We start from the raw sequence: 25,103 nt of genomic DNA on the forward strand, positions 1-25,103 counted from the left end.
AACATTTTATCTCGACTTTTCTGGAAATTTAACAGCATTTTTCTCATAATTTAACGAATTTGTTCTCGTAATTTAATGACTTTATTCTCAACATTTTATCTCAACTTTTTTCTCGAAATTTAACGACTTTATTTCTCGTAATTTAACAAGTTTATTCTCAACATTTTATCTCAACTTTTTTTTCTAAATTTAACAACTTTAATCTCGAGATATTTTTTTTTTTTTTTTTTATTATTATTGCTTGGCCCTAATCCTCTTCCATACAATTCTCAGTACTGTATGCAAGTCAATATATGAATCAGCAGTGAAGTATACATCATAGAAGTATTTGTTGTAATTTAAGTTGATTTTATTTTTTAACATTATATGACTGTTACAGTAATAAGAATGTGTGTGTGTGTGTGGGGGGGGAGGTTAAAACAATATTAAAACCCGAAATGGTCCTGAAATAGGCTTCATTGTCTTTATGCACAGTGTTACTTTTTTTGTTGTTTTTTCTTTTGATTTTGGGGTGAAATATGACTGTGATTTTTTGTGAGATTCTCCCTTGCATCCAACATAAGACGTCATGACGTAACCAACACAAGTCACATTTTAAATTACTTGAATGCTGTTGTATAAATTAAATGATGAGAAAACCCATGGCACAGAAATCTTGTTCCCTACAAGACACTACACCACATCATTCATAAAACAGATAAACATATGATATTAATAAACTATGACATGAAGGCACTACAAGGACGTTTAATAGGGGGCTGAGATGAGACAAATCTAGTTAAATCTACTCCAGCGGGAGCTGTGCGTCTCCAGTTCTGCGGCTCAATGACTCCAGTTACATTAAATGTCAAGCACAAGTGCTGTTGAGAAAAAAGCTCCAGTCTTTCTCCGGTACTTCATTTGGGGGTTATATTTGTGCTATCACAGCCTCTAGCTGTCTGTCACTCAGACACCACAAACGCTTTAAACTAAAGCATAAGCAGCAAAACAGAAAAACTGGTCTCATATGATCTTTACAGGCATAAACACACCAATACATAAAATCCAACACACATATCTGGGCTAAAAGGCCAGTATGAATATCAATTTTGATGTAATGCAGGCCAGCAGAGTAAATTTCAGTGAAGAGAGCTCACTCTTCTCCTAGGCGCCATTTTTGGGACTCTTCCTGACGTGCATCTGGGTGAATCTGGTTCCTCATGCCTCCCAGCACATTGGACGTTGCTTCTGTGGCAACGATAAGAGGTTTAACAACAGCTGGAGGAAGCTGCCGCAGGACTCCGCCCACAGCGCCTGTCATGCCCCTCTGTTCATGTTCGCGTGTCGCAGTGTCATAAATGGTCAGAGCTGTGTCGGTAATGCCCTGCAAACACAGTGCATAGGAACGGTTAATATAAACAAACCAGTATATACCTCAGTCACTCTTAAAGGGACAGTTTGCCCCAAAATGAAAACTCTGTCATCATTTACTCACTTTGATGTTTTAGAAAGTTACATAATCCATATAAATTGAGCAGTTTACCCCACGTCGTCTGAAAGGACATGATCGCTTTATCTGATGAAGATGTTATTTAGGCTATTATTCACATATACACAAACCTCATTTGTTCTCGCACATGAAACAAACAATGTTTGAGCTTTTGTTTACCATATTTGATGTTCTCTATGAATTTGCGCTGATCTATGCTATATGTTAATAAAAGGCCTAGGTTAAATCTGTTCATTATATAAAATGACTGAACTAATCAATTCACATGGATTACTTTTATGATGTCTTCATGAACTATAAAGGTTTGGTGAAATGGACTTTCAATGGGGGGACAGAAATCTCAGATTTCATTAAAAGTATCTTCATTTGTGCTTCAAAGACATGTGGATGAATACATTCTCCTATTCCTTAAAATGCTGATGAATTGTGCAATTGGGAATGTGCATTAAAAAAATGATTTTATATTAACTTTCTATGATTACACATACAGGGGCAAAAATGTATATTATGAGCCAAATAAGGGGACAACAAAGTGCTCATACCTCTTTTACTACGCTGTATGCCTTGGCCACCCCCTCTCTGAGGTCCACTGGCTGATGGGCCAGACAGTAATGCGAGTACCGTTTAATCTTTTTGGATTCTTTCTCATCTGGCACGGGAGACACCATGTCATAAGCCGTTTCAGCAGCCGCCTACACAAAACAGAGCAAATTAAGTTTAATGTGATCAGTATGATAAATATATCTATGCTCATCTTCCATTGTCATATGTTGATGAAAACATTCACATACTGCCACAGTCGCCCCAAAAGGTCACACACTAAAAGGAAGTAACACAAATCAGGGTTTACCTGTATTGTTCGCACCATCCGATTGGTGAGCTCCAGAGCGGCCATTGCGGTGGAGGTTCCGAAGGAAGCTGTGCCCCGCTGAAAGCCACGCACTATTCTTCCATCCTTACGGTACTGCTCAATTGGCAGCCAAACTAGATCCCTAAAACCTTGAACTATAGTTGCAACAAAGAGGAAACAATGCTTAACACTGAGAACTCTGATTAGACAACTTTATTTACATGGTCAATATAAATATTTGGACAATAAAACTTTATAACAAAAGTACTTATTCAAGTGTGGATGGAATAATGTGTGTACGAATGTGTTGTGCTAACCTAGCTGAACCAAGGAATGAATTGGCCCCACGCCTCCCAGAAGCCCCGGCAACTGGTTCTTCTTTATGTCATTCAGCCACTCATTAATGGCATATGAAAAGAGTTTGTCAACACCCAATAACCTGGGGGAAAAAAAAATCACATTGAATATATAGGCTCAAATAGATTTGTGAGGTAAATATAATAAATACAATTTTTTTAAACGCTACATTTTGTTAATTTTTCTTACCCTTGTCTATAACACAGGCGCCGTAATTTAAGCTCTGAGCAGTTCAGTTGTGTCAGTCCAATCACAATACCAGCAAATGTGCCCTGTAGAAAATAAAAAGACAAACATTATTTTATATACACATTATAATTAATTCATTGTTTAGTTACTAAGAGAAAATGAAATCTACAAGCTTGTTTTGTAGCAAAATATTGTGTTACTTGACCCGTGCTTTTTATTTAGATCAAAATACCATTTATTACATCTAACAGTGCAGTTCAGGTATTAACCCACTATCAAGTGAGTTTTAAACCTAAAATCTGGAAAGATTTTATGTGTTTTGGCCGTTCATTTACACAACAACGCAAACTTTTGAAAACTGGTTTCAAAGTGCAAGTTTTTGAAAACGATACCATTATTGTCTCCATGTAAACTGCAAAAACATGAAAATGGTGACGTCATGCATTTTATGTAATCAGTCTATAAGTGTGTAGTCTCTTTACAAAGTGACATCGCCAACTACTGGCCTGGCATGCAGAATACAGTGTTTTTAGTCAGAGATTGTTTTACACTGCCGTCGCCTGTAAGTGAAAAACACAAAGGAAAAACTTTTCTGTTTTTAGCACATTGTCGTTGTGTAAATGTAAATGATTCATACCCAAAAAAGGAGTTTTGTTGACTAATAATTGCATGCATATATATATATATATATATATTATGTCACTATGCTCTTGTTACAATTCACAAATTCAAAATACATGGAAAAATGACGCCAAATGTATTTGATATTTGTATTTGATATTTGATAATAAAGAATAAATTCTGAATGAAATATGATATTTAGCAAAAGAGTAAAACAATTTGTTGTCATTTGGATTTTGTAGATAGCTCACCTGCTCCATGGCCATGTGTTTTCCATGGTAGTCTAATCGAATTGGCACCTCTGAAGTGAATCGGAACTCTCTGGAAAACAACACGAGTAAATGTTTAATGTTGTAAATGAGGGGTGTCCAATCCTGTTTCTGGAGAGCCACCGTTATTTCCAGCCCTAATTAAAACAGCTGAAGCAGCTAATCCAGGACCACTAGAAAACTAAAGCTAGACATCAAATTTCTGGAGGAAAGTGGCCCTCTCACTGGACACCCCTGTTGTAGATGTGTATGAATACTGCTTCCTCTCACACACCTGAAGAATATGGGCTGGTCTGTGAAAGATGTGGAGGCAGTGTCTGTCTCAGCAGTGCTGTCTTGGCTGCAGGTGCGGAGGAGGCTTGGACTAGAGCGGCTTTGTGTTGGCACTGAGATGATGGGCGCAGGGTCTTGAGCCGCTGCACCGTTGTACTTGGAAAAACTGCAGGAAACCTCCGGGCCAGGAGGCTTCTTCATTGACACACAGAATGCTACAATACAAATCAAATAGTCACATAGATGAAACAATTGCTTGCAGAACAGAACTGCTGTTGCAAGATCTAGTGAGCTGCCTTACTGTCTACTGCCTACATACATAGAAAGCAACTCTGCATGCCAAACAAACAGCGCTCCTCAAGAGAAGTGCATAGACCAACTTGAATATTAGTTTCAATGGCTTTGTCAGCATAAATAAATATACAAAGTACATGCCAAGTATTGGGTATAATACTACAATTTTAATTCAGTTCATTTTATCAATGCTTTTTAATATTTAATTAAGTATATTGACATTCAACTTTTCTTAAAATCACTTAGCTTTCCATTTATGTGTTGATGCCATGTTGGAATTACCATAAAATTCCAACTTGTGAAAAGCGTTCTTTGTAGAACTCATAATTACAACTTAGGTAGTAGTAACAGTAATTAGGACACGGTGTGAATGCAGAATAGACATCTTTTTGACTAGTGAACCTGCATTGCCATACAGAGTTAATTTTGCATATTGATTGTTACCTTCCTGCTCTGGTGGGGAAAACAGTTCAACCTCTGCTGCCAGACTGGTGAAGAAGTTCTTCAGGAAGAACAATGCATCCTGTACAAAAAAAAAAAAAAGTGACAAAAATGAGGGGGATCACTGACATTTAGTCATCAGTCTGAACTATGCAGTTAAAAATGTGATTTGAACAGTTTTGTTCTGTACCTGATCAATGTTCAGACGGAGGGGCATTAGTGACACACGTAGACAGCACTCCTGAGGTGCCTGTCCTGCTTCCGCACACAAGTGTAGGGCTCTGATGGTCAACTGATGTACACAACACATGCTCAGACGATATCATTTGATATTTTAGAAACCATACAAACCACCTCTAGATCATGTAATATATAAAGATAATTATCTGTCTGTGTCTATTTAATCGTACCATGTTGGAGTGAGCTTTCCTGGGCATCTCTTTACTGGAGTACAGGTAGAGGAACTTGTTCATCATAGAAGAAGCCAGCCTGTCTCGTATCTCCAGATCCTGCACTGAGAACACCTGTCTGGACACCGGCTGCTCCGTCAAAACGCCTGCCTCTGGAGCCATCTGAGGATACACTTCATGCTGGAACCGCACCTAATATAAGACATGAAGAAGCCTGAGACTCATGCTCACGACTGCACATGCTCATCGGCTGGTCTAAACTGAAAAATTCGCTTTTTTAATGCTATTTGAACATAAGAAACTACATTTATGGGACAGTTTATGTCAGATTTTGTTGCAGATTTTAAATAAGTTATTTAATTCTGAGTTCGGCCAGCAGCTTTTGAGATTTCAGGATTCCCCCATTCAAATAGATAGGACTTGGTCTTGGATGCCTGAAATTATGGAAGCTTGTTTGCGCCACTGAATAAAAAATAAAAAGGTAACTGCTGCATTTTATCTCGCAATTCTAAGCTTTTCCTCAGAACTGGACTTTAAAACTTGCACTTGCGAGTTTTTATCTCAAAATTCTGAGAAAAAAAAATCTGAATTGTGAAATAAAGAGTCGCAATTATCCTTCAATTTTTTTTATTCCGTGGCAGAAACAAGCTTTCATATGAAATAGTTGCCCAGGGGGGTTGCAAATATGGTCGCAGAGTGAACGGACTTCCCTTGAAATGGACAAAAGGGCTGCTGAATGCTTGATTCTGATTGGTTGACGAACTAAGCTTTGCAATTATTTTCCAGTAAACGCATAACTATGAAGTAGTTCCAGGTCTGTTGACGACTTTTCAGTTCAATATAACTTCAGTTATTTCAAAGGTCCTTTTAGCCTACATTAGTAAAAGAACCATCAACCAATTTTCATATTTTAAGCATTATATTCATGTTCATATATTAAGCAGGCAGATGATTATGTTTTTCTGACCTTACTGAGTTGAATCTCCATCAGAACATCAGGGTTTCTGCCCCATCCTCCAGCACGAGAGCCTCTTCTCACCTGTCTTACAGGAGTCTGTGATGGAGAACTGTGAGGAGTGCACCTACACACACACACAAACATGCTCTCTGAATACACATTGATAACACAAGCAGATTTATATGAAGCATGACCTAATTATGTACCCTTGACTGCGAGCTGGTGATGAGGACAGTGCGCCACCGCTGAAGTCCTTTCCTCCGTAGAGGTGCCACACAACAGAGATCTCTTTGACCAGGTATCTGATTTCCGGCACAGGGAAATGAAGCGGCCCCTTATTCGAAGTGCTGCCCTCCAGGGGGAGACTGAAATATTCTTCCTTCACCAGGATAGGTTCAGAGGTTAGCTTCTTTACCACAGGCTCCTCATCCCGTTCCTGATAGGCAAAACACTTTTGATCAAGTAATGCATGCACTAATTAAGATGCCTATTTTAAAGAACAGTTCACCAAAAAATGTGAATAACGTCTTGAAATTCAGTCAGTTCTTCACATAAAGCTATTGTATTTATTCAGAAGAATAAGAGATATGCATATGTAAATACTTTCACCTTTCATAAATGCTTGAAATATGTATGAAATTAAGATCTCACCTCTATTCTGGAGCCTGGCGTGTCCAGGATGCAGAAGTCATCAGAGTCGTGGAGCACAGAGGGGGCAGGGGGAGAGATGAGTGGGGAGTGCAGGGTTGGGTATGTGGGGCTCGGGTCCTGCCCCAGGTTTCCACTCTCATCAGGGAAAAGGAAGAGGTCAGAACGGGGTGGCTCATGATCATGTGAACGGTCTTCGTTGATGCCTATACAAAAGACAGATGTAATGTGAGCAGTATTATTCACATACTATTATAGTATTTTTTATTTTAGTTTTTTGTAATCTTTTTATGTGCTTTTGTAATTTTTTTGTTAAATATTTTTATTTAGCTTAAATTGATTTTTATTTCAGTTTTAGTCATTTTAGTACCTCAACTTATTTTATTTCAGTTAGCTGCCAAGGCTTTATTAATGAACAAGTCTGACCGTTCTGTTGCAGCATATGGCTCTGCAGGCTGTCCGTCTCTTCCATTGCATCACTCATCAGATCCTGAAGAATCTGCTGCTCCGCTTCAGGAAGTAGAGGTGCCGGAGCTGGTGGGCGGCTCACTGCTTCCGTCTGGAGAACATTAAACGTTCATCATGACAACAATAGCTCAAATAAGCTAACAACTACTCAGCTATCAAAACATTTGGCAAGATTATAATTACTTTGATAGTTAGATTTTAAATATTAAGCTTAATGGAATGCGTCACTGTCGAATTTCTGTAGATTTTCGATTGACCTGACCTTAACCCTTTGTTTAGTGCTTCTGCGCTTGGCCTCCTGTCCAGAAGGGGGCAGTAGATCTCCATAGCTGGCTATGTACTGAATAAGGTTCATAAGAGCAGCACAGGAGTCTGAACAGGTGCGAATGTGAATAACATCACTTGAGCAACGCAGCTCAAACCTTGGCTCCGTCTACAGAGATATAAATGGCACAAGATAAAGACATTGGAACATTTTGCATAAGAGGGTAGACAACTTTTTGATTTAACGGAGGACTTTCACACCATTTTGCCATCTGCTCCTGGTTTGACTGCAGTGATCCTCAGTTCCAGAGTCCCCATATCAACCACTTGCACATAATCTAAATACACAACAATAAGAAAATGAAACCAGAGTGCTCTGTAGACCTATTCTGAAACAGCACAGACGAGTAAAACTGCACACCTCGCGCCAGATTAACAGACACAGCGTTGATCTTGTCAGACAGAAACAATGCAGCTTCATCTAAAATTATTCTATAAGGGAAGAAAGCATAAACCATTAGAGAAAAGTAACTAGGAAATGTTCAGTTATAGACAGAAAAATATTTCAAGAACTGATGTTGCATCAGTGCAAGTTTTTACCTCAAACTGGAGGAAGAGTGATCTAAAGACACACTGCTGGAGATGCTAAAGGTCTCCACAGTCAGCAGAGATCTCACAGGTAAATACAAAGGTCTGGAGAGAGAAAACTACTGCTTAGATCAAAAGTCTTTTAACAGAAAAGCACATATCATTTCTGTGTAGACTATGAGGATTATTAAATATTAAAGTTGAATTTATTTAAAAAAAATAATAATAATAATAGTATCACAAACACCTTTACAGTAAAGTTTGTTACGTTCTAAATAAAAACAACATATGTTGTTCAAAATTTATACTAAATTAATTTGGACACTTTTTGATGAAGTTCTATGCCTCACGTGTTTGCAGATTCACCCATTTAAGTGTCCAAACAGTTTTGGGAGGCACCGTTTTCTCTTTAAATACCGGATAGATGTATTGGAAAAGATAGTGCTAGAATCTAGCTAAATGCATCACCTATAATCCAGGGAGCAGCTCCATAGATGCAGGTGGAGGGTGGATACAGATGAAGGGGGTGTGTAGCCAAGCACCGGCTCATCTGACACATTTAAAAAGTCAACTATCTACAGTGGAAAGACAACCAATAATGTTTAGCACAGATAAATTAACTACAGTCAGCAATTACTTAGTCGGATTGATAATAATTGAGTCAACAACTCATTTATCAGTGCAACTTTATAAAGGTGACCTAGAACTTTTTTTAAAAGATGTAATATAAGTCTAAGGTGTCCCCTGAATGTGTCTGTGAAGTTTCAGCTCAAAATACCACATAGATTTTTTTTTAATTAATTTTTTTAACTGCCTATTTTGGGGCATAATTAGAACTGAGCCGATTCAGGGTGTGTGGCCCTTTAAATCTGGTGCTCCACGCCCCAAGAGCTCGTGCTTGCCTTAAACAACATAAAAAAAGTTCAAACCGCTAATATAACCCTCAAAATGGATCTTTACAAAGTGTTTGTCATGCAACATTACTAATCGTGTAAGTATAGTGTTTATTTGGATGTTTACATTTGATTCTGAATGAGTTTGAGGCTGTGCTCCATGGCTAACGGCTAATGCTACACTGTTGGAGAGATTTATAAAGAATGAAGTTGTTTATGCATTATACAGACTGCAAGTGTTTACAAATGAAAATAGCGACGGCTCTTGTCTCCGTGAATACAGTAAGAAACGATGGTAACTTTAACCACATTTAACAGTACATTAGCAACATGCTAACGAAACATTTAGAAAGACAATTTACAAATATCACTAAAAATTCGGCTGTGCACATCCAGACATTCTGCCCTTGTCTAATGCCTTTCATAATTTTGGGAACATTGGCTGGCAATTGCAAATATTGGGGGCGTACACCCCGACTGTTACGTAACAGTTGGTGTCATGTTCAGATTCGCCTGTTTTTCGGAGGTCTTTTAAACGAATGAGATTTATATAAGAAGGAGGAAACAGTGGAGTTTGAGACTCACTGTATGTCATTTCCATGTACTGAACTCTTGTTATTCAACTATGCCGAGGTAAATTCAATTTTTGAATCTAGGGCACCTGATGTCCACAATCCCAAAGTTCATAGGCGCTTTTGTATATATTAATATTATTATATTATTTTTATTACCTGGTCATACCAGCCCAGACTTGAAGGCACCACTCTGTGTTCCAGTGTGACTCCCCTCATGCCAATGGCTATGAGAAACTCCTGAAAATACAGGAGTTTAAAAACAGTAATAATATAAAATAGTATAACAATTTTAAATAACTTTTCTATTTTTTAAATGTTATTATATTTAATGGATTCTTTAATGAATAGAAAGTTCAAAACAACAATTTATTTGAAACAGATTTTTTGTAACAATGCAAGAAAGTCTTTACAGTCTTTACAGTTATACTTTTGATCAATTTAATGCGTCCTTCCTGAATAAAAGTATTTATTTCTTTAAAATATATATATATATATATATATATATATCTTACAGACCCCAAAGTTTTAAACAGTAATTTATGTTAAAATTTTAAACAGCATTTGTCTATGCCAGTTATGTGGCTTACCTTGACGTTGCGCTCAGTGTTGTGGGAGGAAATTTTAACAGCGACAGACAGCATGCTGTGGGGCTCCAAACTGAGCCCTTCAGAGGGAGATGCCCTCTCTGGGGCAGATTCAGACGCATACATAACACGCTCCAGCCAAAGAGGACGCGTCCTACAGGGCAGATTAACACTCCACTCGGGGGCATCCCCATCCACCGTGCCTGAGGAATTAAATACGCAATTATCATAAAAAAAATCATCATACATACTTATTAATTAATAACTTATTATTAATACTTATTAATATAAATGAGATATGAGAGAAAAATAGTATCATACAAATAATAAAGCACTAAAATATAATGAAGTAGGAGCATCTATTTCTGTTTACACAGTAACAATAATGTACCAGGAATCTATATAGACCATTATATAACTTAACTGAAAAACAACAGGTAAAACTACTCAAACAAAATATCTTGTTTACCATGGTGATAGAGGCAGGCCTGAGATGTGTGGAAGCAGACATAATGCTGGTCTTTATAGCCTTCATGTTGCGTAACGCCAAACAGCGTCCCGTTTTTCACCTCCATCCAGAATTCACCATGTTTTTTTTGTAACACACTATTATCATCCTGCTGGAAGAATTGGCATTTATAACATGAAACATCCCTTGACTCAATATTGAAGCACTATCTTTGCGATGTTGGTGTAATACCTTTAAGTGTGTGTGCAGAGCTAGCAGACCATGGTTAACAGACAGGACGATGGAAAAGAGGCTCTGAGAGTTCTTAGGCTGCATCTTACTCCTCTTCTTCCTTCTGTTCCTATAACCCAGTTCAGCAGGGGTGTAATACTGCAGAGTCTCTTCTTCAGAACCACTCTCTTCCTCTTCACACACATAATGAGAAAAAAAAAAAAAAACAGAACAAAAGACCAACAGACACAGGATGTCAGATTATTACCTGAAAACAACACCTTTCCAAGAATAAGTGCTGGCAGTAGTATCAAAAAGCATGTTAACGCTTTTTCTAGTCTGATATTAAATATTCAAGTGAGCAGAAGGCAAAATGATCTTTACCCTCTGGGCCAGTGGATCTAAACTGACTGAAGCTGTCTTTACTGTACGTGTTGATGAGTTGACTGGCTACAGACAGGCCCACTCCATATGGGATGTTCTCCACAGTCTCGACTGGAGATGGAGCTGTGGGTTCCCATAGCAGCAGGTCGTTATTAATCCTGGTACAAAAAAAGGACATGGTAGCTGAAACTCACAAGAACATGAATATGAAGTTTTTAATGATGTACATTTATAAGACAAAGCTGTGAATTTGAAGTTTTCTTCATGCATTAATAATAATTACCTGTTGTGTAGTTTCTCATAAAAGTCTTTATTGGGCAAAGAGAGCTGCACATTAGGGAAAAACAGCTCAAGGATGTAGCGGGAATTGCTCATGGTTTTATCTTGGAATTCCATCATCTCCACCACATCTCCTGGGATAACCATCTGTATGAGGCGCAAAGTTATTATGCATAATTAATAATTACTATTTATAAGTCTATGTAGAAATTATATTATATTATCCAAAAAGAAAAATAATTAGAAATTAAAATACAAAAATAAAAAAATCGAAAACACACCAAAAAAATAAATCTCCCCATACCTCCTCGTTCTCATACATGACACGTCGTGAGGAGAAAGGGGATGGCTCAGGTTTGCCAAAATCACACACATCCTTCAGGGAGTGGGCGGCACCTTCTTCTTCCTCCTCTTCCTCCTGTGAGTGACCATCTGCTTCTTCTTCCTCTTCCTCAGCCGTTACACGCTCTAAGATGGAGCGCACAGCCTTGGGGTTCACCTTCAAAACCACTCTGAATGGGTATTGAGCAGAAAATATTTTAGTTTCTGTATCTGGATGAATCTTATCAGTAAAGATCCACAGAAAGACTATGAACAAAACAGGATACACAGAGCACAGTCTACCTGGGCCAGTCGAATTTGCCACAGTCGGACGATGTCATATCCTCCTCCATGGTGTTAGCTACTCTTAAGAACCTTGCCGCAGGGTGATCTTTGTCTTTTTGGAATGACCCTAGTGTAACAGAAAACACATTGTATGGTTAAATGTATTAAAAATCAACCATTCTAATATTCTTTGGATATTATGTTATGAGGTTTTGTATTGCAATATCATATATTCAATTACTTTTATACTCTTAAAAAAATCTCCCATTGACTTACATTGTTAGATTGTGCACAAATCTAGTCAGCACAGATGACATAATTGTAAAATTTGCATATTACAACGTATTGTTATTGTAAAATAATATATATTCACAAAAAAATGGTCTTTTCTTTCAGGCATCTATTAAACCATCTATTGGTGCCATTAGACTGCAAAGGCAGTGTTGTGAGGATTCTTGTGCACAGACCAAAAAAAAAAAAACATACAGAAACATTCAGGAAATGAAAATCTAGCTCACATTAAATATGGTTTATTCTTTTTAGAAAAGAATAAGTGAAGCTTGTATATAAAGGTATCTCTGCATCCTGTACGTGGGGTATGCTGCAGAGGAACATTTAAACTGTTTCCTCATCCAGTGATTACTTTCAGAATTCACTCAAAATGCAAAGCTGGGACATTATTTTTGGCATGATCAGGTTGTTTGTAAATTAGTACCGCTGAGCTCTTTGAAAGTGAGCTCCATCTTGGTCTGCTCTGATGAGTTTCCTCCAGTGAACTCCGTCTTGAGCTCCAGATCTTCCAGCTCCAGCTGCAGCAGCTCTTTCTGCAGGGACTTCTTAAACCAGGGGCCCCTTTCCTGATCTGAGCGCAAGTCTGGGATTGGAAACCGCACCACTAGCACCAGTAGAGGTGCATTTATTGACACAGACACGTGGCAGTGCGCTGGGGTGCGACTATCATCCAGGAAGACCTCTGCAAAGGCTTTGTGCTTGTGAGGGAAGCACACAACCACAATAAGATGCAAAGTGATATAAAAGTAAAAGAAAAGAAAGTAAATTAAGTGCAGGTAGATAGTCACTAATGTTTCTCACCAGACTGACATGTTTATTGTAGGATGTGTACATGTGAGATGCCATCATCTCTGTTGTAACCAGTTTCTGAGGCTGTAGTAGGGAGTTGAGCCTGTCCACAATGCTGACGTCACACTCTGAGCGGACTTTACCCAGCTCCACCTGCAAATCTGCCTTGCGAGGTACAGTACTCAGGCGTACCTGCCCACCCTGATTAAAAAATTAATAAATGTTGGACCATGTTGACTGTCTGCTGTAAGTGACTAGATCTGTGATTAATTTGAAGTATAAAAAGTAAAAATCAAACAGTTAATGTCACTATTAAAATATCATATAAATGGACTAGTCAAGAACATAATCATGTGGTCATTTACTTTAGTATGAAGAAGTACTTTAATCAGCTCCAATCAACACTTCTAAAGAAGTGTTATTTCAGGCAGTTACCTGCGGGCCTCTGCGTTCTGTTAGTTTGTAGTGTAAATGTAGGCATGTAGGAGGGGGAGACTCACTACTGGCTGGGACATCAAACGCAAGAAGCTAATGTTTGACACAGAAGAAATGAACCATTATTATTATGTAAAATAACTATTCTGGGTGCATACAACATTTGTTAACAGACAAAAAGTACCTCTGTGTACTGGGCTCCACTCTGTGTAGTGTGGCTGTCAGTAGAGTACAGGCATTCCAAAAGCTCCACCTGACTCAGAGAGAGATCCGTGTTCAGCGTACGTACACTGGAGCCTTGGCAGTGCTCGTATGTCACCTTTAATCCCTGACCAATGAACCTGAAGATGAAGAAAAATGCATTTTAAATTTCCTGCTATCTTCAGTGGCACCTTAAAACATATACTACCTAAAACAAAAGGAAAGGTTAAATACGGAGTTCCACAAGGCTCTGTCTTAGGTCCTTTCTTGTTATCATTATCTTTTGCTTTCATTGTTTCATTGGTGATGACTCACAGGTTTAAATTTCCTCGACCCATTAAAAATTTCAGTTTTTCCAATCAATGAAGTGCAATGAGGGCATTAAAGACTGAATGCAAAGTTATTGCTGTCCCACCTCATCTTTTTTGTGAACTCACATCCAATGTCAGCCATTCAAGATAATCTAAATATTGATAATTGCAAGAAGGTTGGTAACAAAATAATAAGCGACCATTCTTATAATATTCTGTATTAAGTTTATATTGCTTAAACATGCCAATGGGCTACGCCACGGAGTCTTGGTTTCTCCAGTTTTCTTCCTCATCATAACATTTAAAGCAGGGGTCTCCAAACTCAGTCCTGGAGGGCCACTGTCCTGCAGAGTTTAGCTCCAACCGCAATTAAACACACCTGAATCAGCTAATCAAGGTCTAATTAGTCATACTAGAAACTTCCAAGCAGGTGTGTTGAGGCAAGTTAAACTAAGCAGGACAGTGGCCCTCCAGGACTGAGTTTGGTGACCCCTGATTTAAAGGGTTTGAAAGCCGTTTTTTTATTTATTTATTTATTTTTTTAAAGCTCTATTAATTCAACTATCAGATAGATATGACGAACATTTTTAATTCGGTGTTAAAAGGCTAAGAAGTAAAAGCTTACCTGAGATGATCATGTGGACAGGCTTCATCAAAGATAGTTCGTGATTGGAGGAAACCACCAGCAGGGAGTTGATTTACAGACAGAATACGGAAAAACTCTGAGGCCATTGGAGCAAGATGGCTGCGGGAGGAGTCTGGAGGTGGGAGGGGATCGATATGGAGAACAGACAGGCAGAGATTGCCCACTGTCAGCCTGAGAACCAGCTCAGGCCTGGACTCATCACAATGGCCTTTAGATGGATGAGCTGGAAAGATCACACACAGGGTATACAATGATTAAAGATAGTCATAAGGTCAACAATTACCATAAATCATAAAGATTATGATGGGACTCACATGTCTGGCGTAGCAACTTGTGGGTAAGCTGAGAATCTCTAGAAAGTTGAGGTGTTTCATTGATCTGTTTCTCCTTCTGTCTAGGAACATCCATGTACTCATCCCACACCGTCTAGGGAATGTGTCAAAAATGTTTTACACTTGCAATATCTTAAAGTATGTAAAAAAAAAAAAAAAAAAATGTATGTTAAAATACATTCTCTAGTTTATTGTTCATTAACTGCTATTAGTATGACATTAGTGGGTTTATCTCTCCCAACAAGTGTAAACATTGAAACGTACTCGGTTACTAACGTAACCTCGGTTCCCTGAGATACGGAACGAGTACTGCGTATGGGGAAAGGTCTCCCTTTTTCCCCGCTGCTGAAGCCTTTTTCAATAACGCAGTGTAACTGCACCGTCATTGGTTCACTCATAGACAAGTTGTTGAACCAATGGCGGCGCGGCATAGCTGCGCGGCCTATGGCGACAAAGCGCGCGAATATTCCCGCCGAAATGGGCGGGGTATAGGGCTATATAAGCAGGCGTTTCGCCATAGGATTTCAGTGTCAATCGACTGAAGCGACGACCCTGAGCCGCAGCCTCGTGGCACGGCAAGTGACGCAGTACTCGTTCCGTATCTCAGGGAACCGAGGTTACGTTAGTAACCGATGTACGTTCCCTTTCGATACTTCACTCGTACTGCGTATGGGGAACGAATTCAACCACGCCGTGCCACGGCTGGGAACGATATAGCTTGCATTTGGCCACCCAGAGGGGGCAAAAAGGACAAGCGGAGGCAAAGCCTAACCGAACCCATGGTTACACTGAAGGAAGATACTTCCTATGGTGGCGTGAAGCGGGACCTGTTGGAAGCCGCTAATCACACCGACAGGACCCGAGCTTGTAAGGTCGGGACATCGAGGTGATAGAACCTGACAAAGGTGGACGGCGAAGACCAGCCGGCCGCCTCACAGATGTCTTGGATGGAAACTCCGTTGGACCAAGCCCACGAGGAAGCCATTCCTCTAGTGGAGTGGGCCCTGACTCCTATGGGGCAATTAGTGCCCAGTGAGGAGTAGCACAGGTTAATAGCATCCACTATCCAACGGGAAATGCGTTGTTTCGAGACCGGAGACCCTTTGGTGCGGCCGCCAAAACAAACAAAGAGCTGATCCGACAGTCTGAAAGACTGTGATCGGTCTATGTAGGTCCTCAATGCCCTGACTGGGCAGAGTAGCTGCAGCTCTGGTTCGTCCGCCGAGGGAGGAAGAGCAGAGAGCGAGATGACCTGAGCTCTAAACGGAGTTGAGAGCACTTTAGGGGACGTAGCCATGCCTAGGTTTCAGAACGACCTTAGAGTCACCAGGCCCGAATTCGAGGCATGCAGGGTTCACAGAGAGGGCCTGCAAATCGCCAACACGCTTTACCGATGCTAGTGCTGGTAGCAGAGCGGTTTAGTGTTAGGGGCCTGAGGTCGGCTGAACCCATTGGTTCAAATGGGGCTCCTTTCAAGGCCCTGAGGACCAACGAGAGGTCCCAGGAGGGAATAGTGAGAGGGCGAGGAGGATTCAAACGCCTAGCACCTCTCAAAAAACGGATCACGAGCCCGTTTCGTCCCACCGATTGGCCAGCAATAGGAGCGTGGAACGCTGCAATGGCTGCTACGTAAACCTTAAGCGTGGAAGGGGAGCGCCCCATTTCCAAGCGTTCTTGGAGGAAAGACGGTATGGAAGATACGTCACTCTCCACAGGGTCTATGTTGCGTGTTGAACACCAATCAACAAAGACTGACCACTTCTGGTCGTAGAGGCGCCTCGTAGATGGGGCTCTAGCCTGAGAAATGGTATTTAGGACGTCCTCGGGAGGCTAGTCGGCTCCCATCGAGGGACCAGAGGTGCAGAGCCCAGAGCTGCGGCTGTGGGTGCCAGATTGTTCTGTTTGCCTGAGAGAGGAGGTCCCGTCTCAGGGGAATCGGCCACGGGGCTCTTAGAGAGAGCCTGAATAGCTCTGAGGACCAAACCTGGTTCCTCCAGAGCGGGGCCACCAGAAGGACTCTGTGCTGGTCTTCTCTGATACGCCTGATGACCTGGGGGATCAGTGCGATCGGAGGGAAAGCATAAAGGAGCGTGCTGGGCCATGTGTGGGCCAGAGCATCTACTTCCTTCGAGAAAAATGTTGGGCAATGAGAGTTGTCTTCTGAGGCGAAGAGGTCTACCTCTGCCTTCCCGAAGAACTCCCAGATCGTGAGGACCACTTGGGGGTGGAGCATCCACTCGTCGGAGGGGATGTTGCTCCGTGACAACATGTCCGCACCCAGATTGTTCCTGCCAGGAACATGAGTCGCTCTGAGCGACTGAAGCCTCGGAAGAGCCCATTCCAGCAGTCGTTTCGCCAGAGCGCATAAGCGGCTGGACGAAAGACCGCCTTGGTGGTTCAGGTATGACACCACCGTCATACTGTCTGACCGAACTAGAACATGACGTCCCGTCAAGTAAGCCTGAAAGAACTGAAGGGCTTTCATCACTGCTAGCATCTCTAGACAGTTGATGTGTAGATGGCTTTCCTCGTGGCTCCACGAGCCGAAGGCCGGTCTGCCCTCGCACACAGCGCCCCAGCCCAAGTTGGAGGCGTCTGTTGAGAGCACCGTCCTCCGTGAGACCGCCTGTAAGGGGACTCCGCGTTGGAACCATACTGGATCCATCCAAGGTTTCAGGGCTAGAAGACAGGCCCGATTGACCTTGAGACATAGGCGGCCGTGCCGCCATGCGCTGGGAGGAACCCGGAACTTCAACCAGTACTGAAGAGGCCGCATCCGAAGAAGGCCTAGCTGCAGCACCGGGGAGGCGGAAGCCATCAGCCCTAGCAGCCTCTGGAAAAACTTCAGAGGGAGATAGGCTTTGTTCGTGACAGATGCCGTGAGCTGCTGAATTGCCAGGGCGCGCTCTGGCGAGACTACTGCCGTCATACGGACCGAGTCGAAAACTGCTCCCAGAAACGAGAATTCGTTGAGTGGGGCATAGCGAGCTCTTGGCTAAGTTGACCCTGAGACCCAGGCATTGTAGATGGCTGAGGAGCACGGATCTGTGGCGTTCCAGCTCGTCTCGCGAACGGGCTAAGATGAGCCAGTCGTCGAGGTAATTCAGAACCCGGATTCCCATCTGTCTCAGAGGGGAAAGCGCCGCGTCCATGCACTTGGTGAAAGTGCGGGGAGCCAGAGACAGCCCGAAGGGCAGGACCGTATATTGGTATGCCACCCCTTCGTATGCGAATCTCAAGAATCGTCTGTGACGGGGGCTATCTGGATGTGAAAATACGCATCCTTCAGGTCCAGCGAGCAGAACCAGTCCTCGGGGCAAATGTGCGCGAGGATCTGCTTCAGCGTCAGCATTTTGAACTTCCGTCTCATGAGGGAGTGATTCAAAAGCCTGAGGTCTAGGATGGGTCTGAGACCGCCATCCTTTTTGGGGACCAGAAAGTAGCGGCTGTAAAAGCCTGTCTCGCTCTCTGACGGAGGAACCATTTCCACAGCTCCTTTTTCCAGCAACGACATGACTTCGGCCCGGAGGACATGAGCGTCGTCCGGATTGACCGATGTTTGAAGCACCCCGGCGAAGCGGGGGGCCGTCGTGCAAACTGGAGCGAGTAGCCCTGGTTTACGATCCCCATGACCCATTCTGACACATCGGGGATGGCCTGCCAGGCCTCGGCCCGAGTGGCTAGGGGTTGAATAATGTTGGGTGACAGACCGCCGTTGAGAGGGTCGTACACCGCGAGGGGTGGAAGAGGAAATTTGCTCTTTTTGTGATGAGGTAAAAATTTGTCCGCCGTGAAAACGGCGTTTAGAGTGGGCGCAACAGGTGTGGGCCCAGCTGTCACTTGGAGTATGTTTCCCACGCCCGGAAATAAACGAGGCGGAGGGAAATTACCCGTGGGAGCTTTGGGGTGGTCCGGTCGTAACGGGACGGTCCCCATCCTCTTCCTGTCCGACGAATCAGGACGACTTCGGAGGCACCGGGTCCAGCACAATCCTGGGCCGGGGTCCCTGGCGCCTCGGGAAGGAGGGCGCTTCGCAGGGCGCGGCGCTGGCGATGCTCCTGGGGCGGCGCTGCCTGTGTTGCAGGTGGGGCTGGTTTTGTTCTGCTGAGCCGGCGCAGTCCTGGGGCGGCTAGACGCAGAAGCGGAGCTGGAGCGCTTAGGCAAGAAATGCCTCATAGCCTGAGACGATTTCTGCGCGGCAGTAAAGCGCTCAGTGAAGCCATCCACTGCAGGCCCGAAGAGACCAGAAGGCGAGACCGGGGCGTCTAAGAAGCCGTCTTGTCTAGGTCTTTGATCTCCGTTAGGTTGAGCCACAGGTGGCGCTCCAACACGACCAGGCTGGCCATGGAACGACCGATGGCCTGGGCCGTAGCCTTCGTAGCTCGCAGGGCAAGATCCGTGGCGCTGCGGAGATCTTTGAAGGCTGGCGCGTCGATTCCAGACTCATCCAGAGAGCGGAGGAGTTTGGCCTGGAATGCTTGAAATATGGCCATGGTGTGGAGCGCAGAGGCAGCTTGGCCCGCCGAGGTGTAAGCCCGTCCAGCCAGAGTAGAGGTGGTCCGACAGGGCTTGGAAGGAAGGGCCCTCTTCGTCTTCCAACCCACAGCCGCGGGAGGACAGAGGTGAGCAGCCACCGCTTCATCTAGGGGTGGCAAGCGCTCGTATCCCTTCTCCTCGGCGCCGTCGACGGCGGTGAGGGCGGAGCGGTGCGTAGTGTGGAGGCGGGCAGAGTAAGGAGCGCGCCACGACTTCGTCAGCTCTTCGTGGACCTCAGGAAAGAAGGGCGCTGAACGCTGGCGAGGTGCTTGGCGGCGGCCTGGCAGAAACCATTCGTCCAGGCGGCTGCGGGGACGGCTCCTCTGGAGGGGCCCACTCGAGGTCCAGCTCTTCAACGGCTCTAGACAGGATGCGGAAGAGCTCGGCATCCATGCCCTGGCCATGCTCGATGGGTTCCAAGGGGAGGCGGTGGAGCGGGGTCTTCCGGCTCGCCAGCCCATCCTTCCGCTTCGGAAGCCGCAAGAGACATGGAGTCGTCTTGTTCGTCGTCTGTTCCCCCGAATGAGACGGGTCACTCGCTTCTGCGGAGGGACGCTGCTCAGGGCGAGAGAACAGAACTGGAGAGAGTTCCCTGGGAGGAGAGGGCGAGGCACGCGGGGGCTGGGCCGGCGTGAGCTCGCTCAACTCCTGGCGCTGAGTCGCTCTACCCCGCTGTCTTTTCCTCGCCGGACCGCGGGAGGAAGGAGACGGGAGGGCGCGGCGGCGAGATCGCCCTCAGTGAAGAAGGCGACCCGCGAGCGCAGGGAAGCGAGACTCATACACTCGCAGTGCGGGCATGAGTCTCCAGCGAGCGCGCCGTCTGCGTGGGGCTTGCCCAGGCAAGCGACACACTCGCTGTGTCCATCGTCGTCGTGCAGGGGGGCCCTGCAAGTACCACATGAGTGGCGGGGCATCGTGAGACGCCGCTGCCGTGAAAACGGCAATTGGGTGGCTCTTTTAGAGCGGCGAGGGCCGCGGAAGCTCTTAAAGCGGTGAAAACCGCTGGAAATCGCTCTTTTAGAGCGGCGTTTAAGCTTCGCGGATGAAGCTCTCAGGCGGCGCGCCGGATGGCGGCAGGGGACGCACAGGAAGCGGCCGGAAGCGGGAAGCGGGAGGCGGCGGCTCGGCGACGGCGCTAGAAGCTGCAGTCCGCGAGGGCGCCGGCGCTTTCTTCCACCGGCGAGTCCAGGCGAGTCCGCTGCGGGAGCCTCTTCAGACGGCGGCGAGAGCAGAAGGCGGCGAGCTTCTTCGGCTTCAGGCGGAGATCAGCGAAGAGAAGTAGATGTCGTCGCTGAAGGAGAAAACACTGAAATCCTATGGCGAAACGCCTGCTTATATAGCCCTATACCCCGCCCATTTCGGCGGGAATATTCGCGCGCTTTGTCGCCATAGGCCGCGCAGCTATGCCGCGCCGCCATTGGTTCAACAACTTGTCTATGAGTGAACCAATGACGGTGCAGTTACACTGCGTTATTGAAAAAGGCTTCAGCAGCGGGGAAAAAGGGAGACCTTTCCCCATACGCAGTACGAGTGAAGTATCGAAAGGGAACCCCAGGCACCATCTAAACAATGAGAGCAGTCCGCTCAGATCGGTCAACCTCTTTCCAGCTCAACCAACAGAGTGAGTTTGGAGCATGGACACTCTAGCAGGCTGAGCCAGAGGGCGTTTAGCTGGTGTGGGACCATAGTTCACTTGTTACATGGGAAAAGGCATACAGTTTTGGGAGGAGGAATGCAGGGCCAAAACAAATTTTGCTGCATTTAGACCTTCAAAGACTGTGTTCCAGTTAATATTTTTTACTTTGACATGTCTAGTGCAGACAGTCTCAAATAGTTGTGGCACATCATGTCCAAAAATGTGCTGAGTACAGAGGCGTTGGATGGGATTATTATAAGCGAGATGCTCACATTCATTCTAGAAGAGTGTTAGCCTACTCTACTTAGGTGTCACAGAGTTCAAAAGCCAAGACTTACAGTTACATTTCCAGATGGCGACTCCCCCAGGGAGGCAGAGTAGTTGCTATTTACAGACAAATCTAGATCCACCGTGGGAGGATCCCCAAGAGGAGGCAGAGATGATAGGCTATGTGACATGTCCATATCAGCCATGGAGAAAAAGACATCCTCTGTCCAACCAATAAGAAAAATACAAATTAAATATGTAGTTAGAGATATGAAGACATTGTGCAAAAGCAGAATGTACTAAGAAGTAAAAGATGTGCTGTGTTAAACTAACCTCTGCTGGACACCGTTCTGGTGGTCTGGCTTTCAAACAGGTCCTGGTCAGTGGCACCTGTAATGGTGTCTTTCTTCAGGCAGCGGTTGAGCTCCATGTGGAGGCGATACTCATCCTCCTGCTGCATGGGCCGACTCTTCCTGTCCTTTCCTATTGCAGACCACTCCTGCCCGGCTGTATTCCAATATAAAAAGTCAGTCACATTCACTGGAAATCATTTATCACTAACTTTATTCAATGAGGGACACATATTGCCAAATCATGAATAAAAAATTATTTAAAAAAAAAAAAAAAAGTCACCCGAGCTGGAGAAGACCCCAAACATGTCCAGTAAGAGGTGGACTTGTTGTGGTGACAGCAGCATGATTAGAGAATCAAACTGTCCATCAATATCCAACTGTGAAAAGACCAGCCATTAAATCTTGCTATTAAAAAATTAACTTTTATTTTGAACAACATTTGTATTGTTTTATAATTTAGACAAAAAAAGCATTTAAATACTTTCTAGTTTTCAAATGTAGTGGAACACATTCAGTCAAGGAGTTACCACTGCGACAAAGAAAGCTAATCTCTGCAATACTTCTATAGCCAGCTAGAATTCAAATGAGTGTATATTAGAGCTGCACAATTAGTCGTTAAAAGATCACACCTACGCAATCGCATTCCTAAATAACAATGAATTCGCCTGTGTCTATTAAACCTTTGACAAAAATTACACCGGAACATCTGTGAGCGAGAGAGAGCAATTGTCATGTACAGTATAGGTATGAAACAAGCTTCACAAAGTACTTTCAACCACACAGTTTAATTATTTCTGTGTTATAAATAAACAAGGATATAAGTTTATAGCTCAGATATAAACACTGATGTCTACGGTAGCAATCAAAATAGAGCAAATCACCTTTTGAAAATAACAACGCTTTAAATAACGACTGCATCGATTACACTGTTACGCCACCAGGTGGCGACAAGTGACTTAAAAATGTCATTGAATCATTCATTCAAAAGATTCATTCAAAAACGCGGATTCATCCAGTAATTAAACAAGTGAAATATGAGTGAGTCATTGAATCATTATTCAAACTTAAATAATTCTTTAAAAATTTTAAATGGACTGCAGCAATTAACATTTTGTCAGAACCTCTAGTAAATTACATGTTATTTTGTTTAGCTGTATGTTCATAATCGTGATCTCTATTTGAAGCAAAAAAATTGTGATTCTCAATTTAAACAGAATTGTGCAGCTCTAGTGTATATTAACTGTACTGTATACTGCATGTACTCACCTTAGCTCCGGGCATAGCTTCATTCTGCTTCAGAACCACAGACAGCTCCAGTTTTCCACTAAGGCAGCACACCTGCACTGGTTCGAATGGTGTACTGGAAGACACAGGCTCTGGGAACTGAGGGTGAGGCTCACAGATGATTTTTGGGTTCCAACTCGGTGAAAGCTTGGGTTCAACCTCCTTTAAATTATAAAAAAACATTTGTCTAAGAGGGCTTTGGAATTGTACTGGTAAACAGCAACAAAAAAACTCTTGTGAAACTACTGTACTGCTATATGGTTAAGTTAGGCTTAGGTTGCACAACTATGATTGTGCAAGATGATTACAGCAGAGCAAACTCACTGTTTGAGTGGGGGATGATTTGGGGCCGGCGCGTGCAGACTCTGAAAACTCATCCCAGAACACAGAAGCTCCGTCCAGAGTGAGGTTTTTATGTGCAAATGTAGTAGGCTGATGGATATTGACACTGGAGGCCTCCTCCACACTCTCATCACAGTAAACCATTCTAAATATCACAAAATGTGCAGACAGCATGGTGATGATTAAAATGAAAGCATATGTTGTTGTGTTGAAAATATTTAGTTACAGCTCTAGAACTTACTTATTGATTCGAAGTTCGAGGGCAATGCCAGTTTTAGAGTTTTCAGGAATGTGTTCCATCCGCAGGACAGTATCCACAAAAGTGACCTTGACTCTTCTCAACACTAACAGAGAGAACAGGGAAAGGTTTTCAAAAAACAATGAGTAAATAAGATTTTATGGTCTACGGGAAGAGGCATACCTGTCTCAATAGTCTCGGCAAACTTTTCCAGACCCTCCAGAGGTTGGAAGCTCTCTCCCTGCTCATCAGTGAGTCTTTGGCTTAGACACTCTTTGGCCAGCTGCATACTGCTGGTCATGAAGCTGGACCAGCACATGGGCTCCATGCCTGATGCTAAAAAAGATTTACAGTAGGATAAGATACACAACATTAAAGGGTTAGTTCACCCTCATGTCGTTCCAAACCGGCAAGACCTTCTTTCATCTTCAGAACACAAATTAAGATATTTTTGATGAAATCCGAGGGTTTTTTTTTTTTTTTTAATCTCCCATAGAAAGCAACGAAATTACCACATTCAAGGTCCAGAAAAGTATTAAAGGCATCGTTAAATTGTCAATGTGACTACAGTGGTTCAACCTTAATGTTATGAAGCGACGAGAATACTTTTTGTGCACAAAAACAACAAATTTATTCAACAATTTCCTCTCTACCCTGTCATTCTCTTACACAGTTTATGTTGAAGACACATTACAGCGCTTCCGTGTTCTATGTCGCTTCATGGATGAACCACTGTAGTCACATTGACTATTTTAACAATGTTTTTACTACTTCTCAGATTTATTAAAACCTCTCGGATTTCATCAAAAATATCTTAATTTGTGTTCTGAAGATGAACGAAGGTCTTGCATGTTTGGAACGATATAAAGGGTGAGTAATTTATGACAGAAATTTCATTTTTGGGTGAACTAACCCTTTAAAGTAGTCATAAAATGGAAATTCACTTCAGTTCACTTCACAATTCGTTCATGCACATGTTTCTTTTATAAAAAAGAAAAATGACCTTGTACTTTTTAATCAAAATGTCATAATTTGATCTTCCGGGAAAAGGACTTCTCTCTCATAACCTTCTCTATTAATTAATTTCGGATAAATGCCCCTTTTCCTCCAATCGACTAGCTTGGATTCAGATCTGCTTCCATCTAATCAACAACCAATGGATGGAACCAAATCCCTGCCCAACACTTTTTTCTTTTTCAGTAATCTGTTTCACTCTGACGTACATCAAATTACGAAAGAAATGATCTGTCAGCACTCCCCTTACATTTCAACTTGATGGTCTTGCCAGAGAAAAATTATTATAGAAAAAAAAAAATAGTATTA

General features: G+C 43.1%; 1 protein-coding gene across 2 annotated transcripts in view; it reads right to left on the reverse strand.

Moving 5' to 3' along the window:
* Positions 1 to 25,103, reverse strand: part of atg2b (autophagy related 2B) — a 27,076-nt gene continuing 1,973 nt past the window's right edge. The window contains exons 4-43 of one of the 2 annotated variants that reach the window (XM_067366691.1): positions 23,964 to 24,116; positions 23,784 to 23,886; positions 23,525 to 23,687; positions 23,183 to 23,362; positions 22,197 to 22,293; positions 21,897 to 22,070; positions 21,635 to 21,786; positions 15,107 to 15,218; positions 14,772 to 15,015; positions 13,819 to 13,975; positions 13,635 to 13,727; positions 13,212 to 13,400; positions 12,835 to 13,108; positions 12,138 to 12,246; positions 11,818 to 12,025; positions 11,518 to 11,660; positions 11,235 to 11,392; positions 10,872 to 11,044; positions 10,641 to 10,788; positions 10,175 to 10,374; positions 9,744 to 9,824; positions 8,588 to 8,694; positions 8,132 to 8,224; positions 7,953 to 8,023; positions 7,793 to 7,869; positions 7,530 to 7,700; positions 7,226 to 7,358; positions 6,803 to 7,005; positions 6,358 to 6,587; positions 6,161 to 6,275; positions 5,194 to 5,385; positions 4,974 to 5,075; positions 4,787 to 4,865; positions 4,050 to 4,263; positions 3,758 to 3,827; positions 2,886 to 2,968; positions 2,657 to 2,778; positions 2,340 to 2,494; positions 2,032 to 2,181; positions 1 to 1,363 (exon numbers count right to left, since the gene is read on the reverse strand). In XM_067366691.1, coding sequence (XP_067222792.1) covers positions 1,133 to 1,363; positions 2,032 to 2,181; positions 2,340 to 2,494; positions 2,657 to 2,778; positions 2,886 to 2,968; positions 3,758 to 3,827; positions 4,050 to 4,263; positions 4,787 to 4,865; positions 4,974 to 5,075; positions 5,194 to 5,385; positions 6,161 to 6,275; positions 6,358 to 6,587; positions 6,803 to 7,005; positions 7,226 to 7,358; positions 7,530 to 7,700; positions 7,793 to 7,869; positions 7,953 to 8,023; positions 8,132 to 8,224; positions 8,588 to 8,694; positions 9,744 to 9,824; positions 10,175 to 10,374; positions 10,641 to 10,788; positions 10,872 to 11,044; positions 11,235 to 11,392; positions 11,518 to 11,660; positions 11,818 to 12,025; positions 12,138 to 12,246; positions 12,835 to 13,108; positions 13,212 to 13,400; positions 13,635 to 13,727; positions 13,819 to 13,975; positions 14,772 to 15,015; positions 15,107 to 15,218; positions 21,635 to 21,786; positions 21,897 to 22,070; positions 22,197 to 22,293; positions 23,183 to 23,362; positions 23,525 to 23,687; positions 23,784 to 23,886; positions 23,964 to 24,116 — 5,909 coding nt within the window. In that variant the 3' untranslated portion in view covers positions 1 to 1,132. Of the gene's footprint in view, positions 1,364 to 2,031; positions 2,182 to 2,339; positions 2,495 to 2,656; positions 2,779 to 2,885; positions 2,969 to 3,757; positions 3,828 to 4,049; positions 4,264 to 4,786; positions 4,866 to 4,973; positions 5,076 to 5,193; positions 5,386 to 6,160; positions 6,276 to 6,357; positions 6,588 to 6,802; positions 7,006 to 7,225; positions 7,359 to 7,529; positions 7,701 to 7,792; positions 7,870 to 7,952; positions 8,024 to 8,131; positions 8,225 to 8,587; positions 8,695 to 9,743; positions 9,825 to 10,174; positions 10,375 to 10,640; positions 10,792 to 10,871; positions 11,045 to 11,234; positions 11,393 to 11,517; positions 11,661 to 11,817; positions 12,026 to 12,137; positions 12,247 to 12,834; positions 13,109 to 13,211; positions 13,401 to 13,634; positions 13,728 to 13,818; positions 13,976 to 14,771; positions 15,016 to 15,106; positions 15,219 to 21,634; positions 21,787 to 21,896; positions 22,071 to 22,196; positions 22,294 to 23,182; positions 23,363 to 23,524; positions 23,688 to 23,783; positions 23,887 to 23,963; positions 24,117 to 25,103 lie in introns of both variants that reach the window. The other variant, XM_067366690.1, reaches the window with a different exon arrangement.

This window comes from Chanodichthys erythropterus, chromosome 18, assembly GCF_024489055.1.
Source record: "Chanodichthys erythropterus isolate Z2021 chromosome 18, ASM2448905v1, whole genome shotgun sequence".
Taxonomy (NCBI): domain Eukaryota; kingdom Metazoa; phylum Chordata; class Actinopteri; order Cypriniformes; family Xenocyprididae; genus Chanodichthys; species Chanodichthys erythropterus.